This window comes from Phoca vitulina, unplaced genomic scaffold (genome assembly GCF_004348235.1).
Source record: "Phoca vitulina isolate PV1807 unplaced genomic scaffold, GSC_HSeal_1.0 scaffold32, whole genome shotgun sequence".
Lineage (NCBI taxonomy): Eukaryota > Metazoa > Chordata > Mammalia > Carnivora > Phocidae > Phoca > Phoca vitulina.
In genome coordinates, this window is record NW_022589735.1 from 3,514,168 (window position 1) to 3,527,281 (window position 13,114).

General features: G+C 42.1%; 1 protein-coding gene across 2 annotated transcripts in view; it reads left to right on the forward strand.

Annotated features, from left to right (window-relative positions):
• SPOCK1 (SPARC (osteonectin), cwcv and kazal like domains proteoglycan 1) overlaps positions 1-13,114 on the forward strand; it is a 525,232-nt gene that overhangs the window by 492,267 nt on the left and 19,851 nt on the right. For both annotated transcript variants that reach the window (XM_032425035.1, XM_032425034.1), the window contains 3 exons: positions 1,336-1,452; positions 4,868-5,089; positions 9,845-9,907. In XM_032425035.1, coding sequence (XP_032280926.1) covers positions 1,336-1,452; positions 4,868-5,089; positions 9,845-9,907 — 402 coding nt within the window. The remainder of the gene's footprint in view (positions 1-1,335; positions 1,453-4,867; positions 5,090-9,844; positions 9,908-13,114) is intronic.

The window sequence follows — 13,114 nt, forward strand, 5'->3', positions numbered from 1 at the left end:
TCTTGAAAGCAGACATGGGTTGTAAAAATGAGGGGGAAGATCTGTATGATACTATTCTCTTCTCTGGGAGGCAGATGGGGGCTTATGCCTTCAATTCAGTGAGAGTGTGCATTGATTAAAGGCTGGACTGGAGTTTTGGCAAGACTGTCTACTCATGCATCATCGCCCGCGTGCCTTTCAGTAAAGAGCCTGATGCTAACAGTCTCTCTAGACCAGTAGAGTCCAGCCTTAATCTACATCCCATCAGCTGCATTAGATATTTAGAACTTGGCTCTGCATTATAATGGTGTTTTGCTTGACTTCTATGCTCCCTGTCTCCTGTAGCTTTAGAATTTGGGCAAGGCAACTGTTGTGGGTTTGTGTCTTTGTCCATTCTTATTGGGATTTTGGCCCCTTGGGTTTCCAATTTCTTACCCTCCAGATGCTAAAGGCTAGTTTTTCTGCCTCTTAGAAGTGGGCCACTGTCTGGACCCTTCATTAGGAGTCTCTATACCCAGAATTAGGGTGATATCTGGAAGCAAGGCTAAATCAGCTCCTTTTTCCACACCGTTGTTCCTCCTCTGGGGATTTTCCCCCTCAAGTCTTTCATCAGCACCCTAGGAGACCTTCACAGAGTGTGCACCCCCCTACCCATCCATCCCATTTAGGTTTTCTTCTTGTTCCCCGAAGTATTCCTTGGCCCCAGTTCCTACCATGTACCCTAAAAGATGAGCCTCATAGTTAGAGATGGGCTGCATGCAAATAGGAAGGACTCTTGGATGAAGGTGGCATCTGTCTGTCTATAGGGGAAAGTCAAGTCTCTCTGCCAAAAGGCCAGCAGAATAGGCTATGTGCACAAATCCCGACGTTGGGCTAAAACAAAATTGATAGTCTGTTGTTACTGGGATCTCTTGGTGTTCCAGGCAGCCTCTCACTAAGGACATTTGCTCTTCCTGAGTGTTAATCTCTTGGCATGAGTTTAGTGGGAAATGTCATCTCTGGCCAACTGCAGTAGCAAGTTCTATCGGGTTAGCAAGAGGGATCTTTTAGTCTTTGGAGGCCGGTGCACGACTCTGAGACTGTTAGCATTGGTTTTAACAGCTCAGAGGCAGTCCAGATTCAGTTCTGAGCAATGCTGCTTTACCCCAGGAGTCCAGGCTTTCTGTCGTGCTCCTTACCTGCGATTGCAGCATCTTTGGGCTGTTTTTCAAGTGGGGATAAGGCACTGCATCATAGTTGGAGAGGGAGGTTTGTTTTGAGCATGGCTTTGTGGATAGCATTGCATATTGAGGGCAGAGAGCTAACAAGAGAAGAAAGTCCATGGACTCACTGTTTCTTTCCTTTGCTTTACTGCAGCCTGCACAGATAAGGAGTTGAGGAACCTCGCGTCCCGGCTGAAAGACTGGTTTGGAGCCCTTCACGAGGATGCCAACAGGGTCATTAAGCCCACCAGCTCTGATGCAGCTCAAGGCAGTAAGACCACTTTATTCTCACTAATTGATTTCATTTTATGTACCATATTTCCTTAGTGACTAGACACTGTTGATTTAACAGTAGCCTTCTGGGGTAATCAAAGAAACACTATGTTAAATGCACACACCGACTTAAAATATTTTCTTGATTCCCAAGCATTTCCCCCTCGTCCATATAACAACTTAATTTTTTAAAGTCTGGCCACAGAACTATCCTATGTTTAGTATAGAGACTTTGGAAAGTACAAAAACTATTTAAAAATCCACCATTTTAACAACTGTCAGCATGTTGGGGCATATACTTGCATTTTTTTCCTTGCCATACAGAAAAAAAAAACAAACATCTATGTGTCTTTGTATATACATACAACACACACTTCACAGGCTGTCTTACGAGCTTTTATCACTCAGCAACATGCTTTGACCTTCTATGTTGTTGAGTAGTATTGCACTTTGTACTAGCTACATAGGATCTCAAGTAACAGAATTTATGTAATTACGCCTCTATTTTGGAGCGTTGAAGTCATTCCTAATGTTCAGCTTTCATAAGCAACTCTGTACCACACATCTTCGATAATGTATCCCCCCCTCCATCAGTGCATTGGCGGAGCCCGTATTCAGAGCCTCTTCGTAAGCTAAAGAGAAAACTCAGAGTGGGTGAGCATTTTTGTACCTTGATGGACTCTCTCATTGAACTCAAAGACGATTAGGGGTAGGCTTCTCCACGCTGTGGCCCAGTGGCTCAGAATGTCCTACCCAATAACACAGTTGTTCAAACATAGGGAGTTTTGCAACTGTAAGGATCCAGAGCTCAACCACCCTCTGGTCTTTGGGTGGTTAAGAACAGTCGCCTTAATTTTGGGTTATTCTTTGAGACTTGTAGCTATAGAGACTGGTAGAGATTTATTGATCTAGGGGACAATTCTTTTACTAGTTTGGATCTTATAGTTTAAGGGAAAGATAGTGTTTGCTTCTCAGGATCTAAGTATCCAAAGAGTGGTTTTAGGTGGTTGAGTCTGTGGGAAAGAAGAAGGAAGATAGTTTCTTCTTCTAGTCCTGCTGGAGGCTTCCTTGGGAGTTTGTGGACAATTAATTCACAGATGGTGTAGAGGAACTTTTCCCTGGGACCCTCTAGGAGCAGCCCAGCCCTCGGGCTTTCTGAACAACTTTTCAAGAAGAGCAGATTGATATGCAGAGAGCTTCTCCTTGCAGCCTCCAGTCCCATGAGACTCCTGCAGGCAGCTGGGGAGCTAGCAAAAGACCTGCCCTTGGCCAGAAGCAGATTGGGTCCCCAAAGAGGCTTTTAGGTTTGATGTCCCGAAGCAATTGCTGTGAAGGGAATACAAAGGAACAAAGCTTGGTTAGCCCACAAGACCACAGGAGGGAGAGTTGTTTTTATCAGTTCAGGAGTTGTGAAGAGGAAACCACGGAACCTTACAAGCCCCACATGCTTGGGGCCACCTAGAAGGGCTGTTCTCTTCCCCCCTCCACCTCTACATACCAGATGCAGGTGCCTTTTCTCTAGAACCTTCCAAATGGGTGTTGGGGAGGTGGGGCCTTGACCTTTAGACTGCTGCCCAACCAGCTCGGCACTTTTCTTTGGTGGTCCGTGAGCGGGAAGCTTCTCTTGGCCATGTAGTAAAATGTTAATATCCTGTAAAATTGATGCTTATTACATAAAATATTCTATATAAAACTGTGGAGCCATTTAGTGTCAGCGTAAATGATCTTGCTTTACTCAGCAGCCCCTAAGGACATCCCCATCATAGAGATGGTTCAATCATGACCTTCGAAGAAGAGGCCCCATTATGTCCCCTAGTCTCTCTTGAGAAGGGGGATGTTTTCTAAGACATGTTATAAGGTGTCAATGGGAATAAATTTAAAAGCTGATTTTTATGTTTGAAGGGCCAAACTCTGCAGCAGCTAGAGAACTTCTCTCAACACATGCTTTTACTGAGCACCTATTACCTGCCTGCCCTGGCAGAGGCTACTGAACACATTCTTTGCCCTCGAGTTGCTTAGCATCTGATGAACATGAACTGACAGTAAGGGGAAGCAGAGGGTTCTGGAAGAGCTCAGAGGTGGAGGTGCTATACTTACTTCACTGGTTTCTGGACAGTAAAGACCCTTTTGTAGAAAACCAAGGCTTTTAAAAGGGTGGGTGCCCTTTGCTCTGTCTCACATTCTCCAAGCAGGGGTTGGTAATGCACACAGCAACCCGCTGAGCAGGGAGTGGGCAGTCAACCCCATCAGGGCCTCAGATGTGGCTGCTGTATCCCCCCTGCACTGCCCATCCTCAAGCATGGTCCCTAAGCCAGCTGGATGTCCTCAAGGTAAGAGGATCACGTGAGGCACAGGCAGCCCCGGGAGGAAAGGGATTGAGAATGTAGACTCAGGCCTGGGCCACCTGCCTTAGAAGCCCAGCTCCACAATTATAGGATCTTGAACAAGTCACTTAAGCCTTGAGCTTCCCCCCCCCCCAATCTGTAAAGTAGAAGGCATACAGCATTTTAGAGGACTCTTTAGAAGGATTCAGTGAGATAATTAAGGTGCTTAGAGGACTACCTTAAATAACAGAAAAATGAACTTCTACAGTAATTTTCCTGGGAAAATAAAACCATTTCTACAAATCCAGCTAATGGAACAACTTGAAATTACATAGTGCTTTTGATTCTGAAAGAAAGACCAATTTTAGATTTGGGGCAGGCCTTCTCTGGGGGTTGTCTACAGTAGACTCAATATCCTGAGTGTTAAGCAAAGTGTTATTATTCTAGTGCGTACAGTTCCATTGTGGAAACAAATAATTCTTTAAGAAAACTACCCCTCCTCCCCCAGGGAAATAAGAAAGAAATTATTGTCTGAGTCAATTTGGATTCCATATCATGTATCTCTTTAGGGGACTGCAGAAAAGAAGAATGGGGAACAGAGGCAGGTACCTGGCTTGTTTTCCCATTAAGGTTCAGACGGCTTGGATTTAACAGTCCTTTGGGACATAATCAGTGCTTCTGGATTGTGCTATATAGTTTCATTTCACTGCCATCTTTTTTTACAATAGTTTCTTTTGTTTTGGTGTTTCAGATATTTTCCCCTAAATATAAAAGTGTAGTTTGCAGAATCACAAGTTTTTCCTTTTACTCACCATGTTTGTACTCTTCCTTTTGGTCATACCCTGTTTTAAGCAAGTCTGGTAAATGAAAACTCGTATTTACATCCCAGATAAATTAGTGTTGGGGAGTTTGTCCCTTTGGGACATACTTTTCTCAAACGCTGACTTCTGTTTAAGAGCATTTTAAATTATTTATTTTATTTAACCCCCATGCCTCAGGAGGGGAGCGGGTGGTGTGGGCCCTGGGCCTCCTCTTGGGTGGGGCCCGACCAGGCTTGGTGGCCGCTGAGATGCACCCTTTTCTCTGCAGGATTTGACACCAGCATCCTGCCCATCTGCAAGGACTCCCTGGGCTGGATGTTCAACAAGTTGGACATGAACTATGACCTCCTGCTTGACCACTCAGAGATCAATGCCATCTACCTGGATAAGTATGAGCCCTGTATCAAGCCTCTTTTCAACTCCTGTGACTCCTTCAAGGATGGCAAGCTCTCCAACAACGAATGGTGCTACTGCTTCCAGAAGCCTGGAGGTGAGGCAGGGGAAGGTGGGGGGGTCCCGCACTCAGGGCAGCCACACCGGGCGCCGAAGGCCTGCGTATCAAATACTAGAGAGGCAGGTGGAGGTCGGCAGGCCAAAGGACACAGCTAGAGAATGAAGCAGTCAGCTGATAGAATGGCAGATGCAAAGGCTCTTTCCTTCTCATTTATTTTATTTTTATCATTGTATATTAGAAAATCCAAAAGCATATTGAAAGGGCCCATTACCTCACTCCCCCTTGGGGAAAATCTCTTAATCATCATGTGCCTCAGCTTTTACATCTGTAAAATGGGTGTAGAAACCTTTGCTACATCATTGCCAACGTCGCTGTGAGATCCTTTATGTGAGAAATACTGTACAAATGGACAAATACCGTAATGCTCCTTGTCACATGAAATCTCCATGTTCCCCTTGGAGAAAGCCTCGTGTCAGCTTCTCTGGGGTAAATATGGGTTTATCCTGAATCCCCTAGGCAAGGATATTTTGGTTATAAACTCCAGCTCACTTAAGAAACAGACAACATTTGAGGAGGAGGAGTATGTGGAAAGAATACAGGAGCATCTCATGTCATGGCAAGTCAGACGGGAGAGTTGCCTACAGCCTCTCAGGAATCCAGAGGCAGGAGCTCTGAGTCTCCGGGAGGGGCCACATGGTCTGAGTTTCCTTCTTCTGTCTTAGCTTCCTGGGCTTGTGCGCCCAAGTGTGGCGATTCACAGCTAGTTGGACTAGCAGAGAGTGGCTTGTATCTGAATTCCAGGCCCACATCCCAAAGCTGGTTCAGCAGGAGTCAGGGATCATGGATAATCTACTCCGAGCATGGCCGGGAGAACCCAGGAACGGAAGATGGCTACAAATATTATAGTTTTAAAAAATTATGTGTGGGGGCGCCTGGGTGGCTCAGTTGGTTAAGCGACTGCCTTCGGCTCAGGTCATGATCCTGGAGTCCCCGGATCGAGTCCCGCATCGGGCTCCCTGCTCGGCAGGGAGTCTGCTTCTCCCTCTGACCCTCCTCCCTCTCATGCTCTCTGTCTCTCATTCTCTCTCTCTCAAATAAATAAATAAAATCTTTAAAAAAAAAAAAAAAAAAAAAAATTATGTGTGGGTCTATTCCTCCATGCGCTCAGAGTCATGTACACGCAGCAGAAAATGTAGGCATTGCAAAAGGGCACCCAGTGTCAAGGACATGGATCTGTTGGTAGGACTACAAGATACATGCCTAAAAGCAGAATCACTGGTTGTGGGGCATGTGCATTTTTAATATAAGTTATTATTTCCAATTTGCCTTCCAAAATGGTTGTACTAATTTTTACTCCTACCAAGAATACCTAGTTCTCTGTGGTGTCATTTTTGGTGTGTTTTTAGGAATTTTCCCTAAGTGGAGGATATTAGTACTGTTCTGGTCACATGTATTGCAAATATTTTTTCCCCCAACTTTGACTTGGTGCATTTTTGCTAGGAAGAAATTTTTCAATTTAGCAATGTAAAGTTTCTCCATCTTTTATGGTTTTTCAGAAGCCATAGGGCTTACATTAAGCTTAGAAAGGTATTTTGTACCATGAAATACTAAAACTATTCTCTTGTGTTTGTGTTTTCATCAGTACCTTTTGGTTGGTTGATTGTCTATTGAAATCTTGTATCACTTTAGATTTTTTCTGTGTGTGGTCAGGTGGCGTCCCAGACCCTACCCCCACCCCTGGAGAGGGTTGTTCAGTCACCTTTCTGTCATTTATAGACTAACCCATCATCCTCCTCTAATTTGAATGCTTCCTCTATTGTATATAAAACTTCTTCATCTGTATCTGTCTATTCCTACATCTAGTGGGGCCCTCCTCTCCTGCCACTAATCTTTCAGAATTTTCCTGGATGTTCTTATGCTTATTGTTACACGTCTTATTAATCTAGAGAGAACTGATAGCTATGTAATATTGAATCCTTTGATTCTAGAACGGCATCTATTAACCAACGGAGTTACCTTGTTCCCCCAGATACTATACTTCCCTTGTATTTATCCTCCTTGTAAACGAAATTGATTTTCTCTCTATTATATTTCCTTGCTGGTGGTTGTTTCAGGATTCATTTTGTTCGCAGCCACCTTACTAAATTCTCCTTTTGTTTGTAATAATTATTCTGGTTGGGTTCCTTTGATTTTTTTCAGCTGTGCATTTGTATCCTCTGCAAAGTAATCATTTTTTTCTTTTTCTCTTTTTATATCTCATCTCTTTTCTCATCCTATCAGCTGGTACTTCCAAATTAGTGTTGAATAATAGCCATGTTCTTATCTTAATAGAAATACTTGGAGTGATCCAGTACTGAGTACTAAGATGGCTTTGGGCTTGAGTCCATATAATCTCCTGTGACTCTAGCCAGGGTTCAGGCTTAACCTAAGTAAGCAAAGCCTCAGTGCTCATGCCTCCCTCAGAGGTGTGAATGCTGGGACCTGAGGGTGAGGCTTACTAGAGGACAGAGGTGGTCACCGTACTATGTGGATTCCCTGGGTGGGCCATCCTTTGAGCAATGGCTGAAGGAGGCCAGAACCCATCTAGGTAGGAGAAGTTGAGCCAAGTACAATCAAAGTCAATTTGTTGTAGTTGTTTCTCATTTTCTGCATTTCCCTCAAGTAAGCTGCTTTATTTTTTGTTGGGTTCCCACCACCTCCCTCCCTGACCCAGAACCAGTTCTGGGAATTCTGTTTGCTCTCCACATGTCTTCATTATTTCCCGTTGATTAATGTGTGTACTCAAGGCTAAAATTTTTTCCAAGGCACTCGTTTTCCTCTAGACCATAGGTATTCCATACATGGTATTTTTACTAGGATAAATGTGTAGATATTCTACAGTTAAGGCTCTGAGCACCTCTTAGGCCCCAGAAAATTTTGAGAGCACATTTTTAATTTCCCATGTGGTAGGATTATTTATTGACTGGTTTTGGTATTTTTCTTTAGTTTTCTGTTTGGGTTTTAGAGCTTTTTTCAAAAATTCCCACTGGAATTATATTCCTTGAAATAACACTTGAATATTTGTAAATATTGCTGTTTGCTTTTATTTTTAATACAGAAACAAAGATGCTAAGTATAAACGTCTTAGAGCCAGAGTTTCTTATACTGCTATCTTTAAATATGATTCTCCTAGCACTCGGTTTAGCTATACAATAATGGGAACCCATGCTAATTCTTTTCCCAGGGACATATGTCATGCATCTTTAAGCTGTGGAATTAAAACTCTGGTTCCATTTGATTAGTCTTCCCATAGGAGTATCAGTAACATGGATGTTACACCTGACTTCTGCTTCAGAAACAAACTTCATTTATTTCAGTGTTTAATTTTGTCGAGGAGTCTTTGGTAACTCTTGTGTCTGCTCAGCAGCCAGCATTTTTTTTCTGTTAGAATTCTTAACCTGGCGTTTGGTCTCGCTCTTGACTTTTTCTTGCAGCACTTTCTAGTAGGTCTTAGCATGATTTATGTTTCCTTGCTGAAAGAGAAGTAGAATTTTTACAATTACCGTGGGACATTTTGAGGAACGTGTGAATGAAGGTGACTCGTGCTGTCTCGGAATAGTCTTCCAAATGCGTATGGTTTCACACAAAAATGACCCTTTCCATTTGCAAAAGAGGAATAATGGTACCTACTTTGTGGGGTTCTTGTAAAGAGTATGACAAAGTTCTAGAACATTTTCTGGTACGTGTGTCCTAGTAAATGCTACCTTTAATCATCAAAGATGGAATTAATTTCCATTTTCCTGGCTTGTTTTCAGTTGGCATCTTTCTCCTATACTCAGAAGGCACCTTAAGCCCAGAACTGAACAAAATTTGTTAGCTTTTCTCAAGGAACAAGCAGCGAAACAGGGTAGTGTGCAACGCACAGGGTAATAGATGTAAAGAGGTACTTGGGTATTTACTACAGGCCCCAAAGTTGCTTGGACAGAAGGAGTGTAAGGCCCTTGAGCACATAGCAGAGCCTCCCCCAGCCACAGGACGTGCACAGCCAACTCATGGTAACACTCAAGATGGGGGAGGCCATCTTGCTTTAAGCTCAGAATGGAGTAAGTTCTCGGGAGACAGGAGAACCACACTCCCATCTGCCCTACTTAGCTGGGTGGCTCCCACCGTATCAGTCCTTCAGCACAAAGGTGTTTTATAATTGGGGACTTGGAGAGAGAGAGACTTGCCCAAAGCATTCAGCTATGAGGTGGCAGGGCTGAGAGTTAAGGTTTCCCTTTTCTCCATTCACTGCTTCTCTATGTATCTCAAATAGCTTCATAGTTGTCCCTTGAAGCGTGTGTGTTGGGTAGTGAGCCAGAAGGTCTAAAGTGGCTATTCTAATCCTCTTTGTCTCCTGCAGCAAGACCTGGGGTACATGAAGTAGTTGTCACCTTCGCTCTGGTTAGTTGCTCCCGTATGGGCATTCAGAACATTTAACTGCTAGGAATCTTTGGTCCCGGTTCTCAGCTGATTAAAATGTCTATTACCAGATCACCTAGTTGGCACCTACCATTTGCTTCCATTGAGGGTGGGCAGAAAAATTACAATGCAAGTAGCCCCCAAATACTATTTAAGTACCCGGCAGTGTAAGATTTTTTTTAATTTAGTAACACTAATGGCCTGAATTTGTTTTGCTGTGTAATAACAGCATATGGAGTAATTCCAGTCCCAGGTGTGTCACTGTGTACATTTCACGTCAAGAGTGAAGCCAATCATTAGAGATTATGTCCTGCACCATCTGGAAACTGACTTTCCTAAATTATTTTTTAGGTCTCCCTTGCCAGAATGAAATGAACAGGATTCAGAAGCTGAGCAAGGGGAAAAGCCTGTTGGGTAAGTACAATTTCTTGTTACTCATTTAAACAACTAATTAAACTATCCATGTCTCTTGTAATATTGAGCCACAGCAATGGTTTCAGTGTTTCCTGAAAGAAACGTGTCGCTTCATCCCCAGACGGCTGGCCAGGCGTAATTTTAGAATCGCTGCCTCCTCCCTTAGCCTGGGACTAGTGGGCGGGGACCCAGCACCATGTCTACCGCTAGCCCCTCCCTTACTTGATCTGGGGAATAATTCAGGAATTTACAGACCAAGTTGTCCATTCAAGGAGGAAGACGGGCTGTACCCTCTTCTGTATTTATAAGCTAGGATTCAAAGACTTGAGTGTGCATAATAATCCACAGAGGAAAGCATATACATTTCTCTCTCTGTCCGAATGAGACCTGTGTTTGTTTTTTTCCTGGACATGCCAGTCTGTCTGTGGTAGAGGTAACAAATGCTGGCTTGTTGAAGTGCTCCCTTGCAGCTGCGTGTCCTCTTCCTCCAGCGCTCAGGGGACGTCAGGGCATTGAGACCAAGCCATTGCAGAGAGTGCTAAAGCTCATTTGTTGGCCAAAAAAGGAGTCTGTGTGGCTTTACTTTTTAAAAAGAGAGGTGCAATACTGTAATTCAGAATTATTCTTGTTAAGCCGTAAGAAGCAGGTCCGTTGCCTAAGTAGCTTGCCGTTTCAGACGTGTAGCTATTTACTGGAAGAAAATGGACAAGTTTTCTGTAGACTGTCAAAAGTAGGCAGTCTGTGAACTCTGGCAGGTTCTCCTCCACTGCTTTTTGGGTCACCTCAGAATACTTTCTTCTACTTTTGAAAGTTATTCTATTCATTGGCTCGCCTCAGATGTTTCACTTCTGATAATGCCCCCTGTTCAACTCAGAAATGACCTGTGTGGACCTAGGTTCTAAAAAGACAAAGGCAGCTTTCTGGTGTGAAGGCAAACTGGCTGGCTCCCTCCTATGCTGCATTATTTGGGATTTGAGTGATGTACCTAAGGTGCACAGGTATAGAATTAGTATAAATCTATTTTTAAAATTTTATTTTCATTGGCTATCTTCTGGGTGCTTCATTATTTATTTAATAATGAATGAGACATTTATAAGGTATGTAGTCTGAGATAAAATGTCTCATCTTCCATTTTCCCTACCTCACCCGAATGAAGTGCCTATCTTTGTCCTATCATGAATCCCACCTAGTTTTAAAGCTAGCTTTATCACATCTCCCCATATATGGAGATTACTCTGGCTGACTCATAAAAATATCATTGACCTTCTTGCACATTCTTCTTTTCATGGGGCAATCTCCTAATACGTGTGTTTTCAGGGGCATTTGAATTTAAAAAAATAAAGCAAGCAGCAACAACCTCCAATCAGTTATAACTACAGCCTACTTAGGAAAAGTGGTAATTCTATTACATTATAGATTTAGAGCAACACCTGCTTCTAACCTGAGGCTAAGTCCAGTATGTATTTTTTTTGTTTGTTTGTAAAGTGCTATTGTTTTCCAACTGCAGCTCAAGGAGAAGGATCAGTATTTCCTCACCTTTCTAGTAGTAGTTCTCCTTTGCAGACTTTGAGAATCTGTTCACAAATCTGCCTTTTCATCATGGGAATCACTTTTTTTTCTTTTCCATCTTCCCGCTGTGCACTGGCTGAGATCGTGCGTCCAACTCTGGCACAAGCAGATTTACCTGTCAGTCATTTAGGAATGATTTTCTATGGTTATCTATTTGAGAGAATAGCCTGGGGAGCAGGGTGATGAGGAGTCGTTGCCATAATCAATCAGTAGGATCTGAGGGTAAATCCAGTTCAGAATAGCAAAACCATGGCCTCCCATGCTACACTTCTTTCTGGAGTCTAGTACTTGAAATAAAATTAGGGAGTACAAAGCGAGAGAGGTAAGGAAAGACCTTTGTCTTCACATCAGTGTTACTACTCTGGTCACAGTCAGGAGTATTTTCCCAGAGAAGAAGAGCACACAGTTATGAAACACTCTAAGAAAAACCAAAACTAAGATACAGAGGTATTCTCAAACCATACATTAAGTTTACTAGCCCCAGACTTACTAAAATATCACCAAAGAATTTACTCTATAGAAAAGAAACAAGACATGCTGCTAAATCTAAATAAATATGACCTATAGAAATGTTCTATAGCAAGCAAGAATTAAAATTTCAGACTTTTGGTGGGTCACCAGGAGTAGATTTGGGCCAAAATCTACTTGAAACCTTATTATTGAATTTCCCCAGAGAAAGACATAATAAGAATATATTGTTGTTAAAACTATACAAAAAAAGATGGACCTAAAAAACTTGATCATTTCAACAAAAATCAGGAAGGGGGGGAAAAAGAAGAGACCAATTGTTGCTTTTAGACATAAACCATTACACCAAAAGTTGAAATTAAAAGATACTAAAGACTCCTTTTCATAAAAACATGACAAAAGCAAATATTTTGTCTTGAATTCTATAAACATTTCTTTTACCACATTATGGTATGCCTGTAACTTTAAAAGAGAATTACAAGGAGGAATCATCATACCTACAACTGTAATTGGACACATAACATACCTCTTGAAATTTAGCTTAAGTAGAAGAAATGAATAACATAATTAGCATTCATATATATGTATTCCTGTACATAACCATGGAATGCAAACACAATAAACAATCCCCCAAAACCTATCACAGATTAAATTCACTTGCTAAAACACAATTAGATTATTTACCTAAACCCCATACACAGAGGGGGGAAGAATATCAAAAATGAAATAAAAAGTACAAAACATTTAGAAGTAAAAGTTCTACCAAAATCAAAGTGAAACTTAACTTACCTTCAAATGCATTAAAAAAAACAAAACAGTAAATGTTTTAATTAAAAAGCTTTATAGGAATAATGCAAAGTGAAACAAGACTAATGTAGAAATCCATGAAATTGGCAGTAGGAAAAGCTCAAATACTGTTATGAATTGTAACTTCAGATAGAGGACACTGCTAAAAACTTGTGGTTTTCAAATTTCAGCATTAGAGTCACTTGGAGGGTTTATTAAAACACAGTTTGCTAGGCCCTTCTCTCCAAGTTTCTGATTCAGCAGATCTGGGATGGGGCCCACGTATTTGCTTTTCTAAGATGTTTCCAGGTATAAACCAAATTCAGGAGTACATTAAAAGGATCATTTACCATGATCAAATGGGATTTAACCCTGAGATGCAAG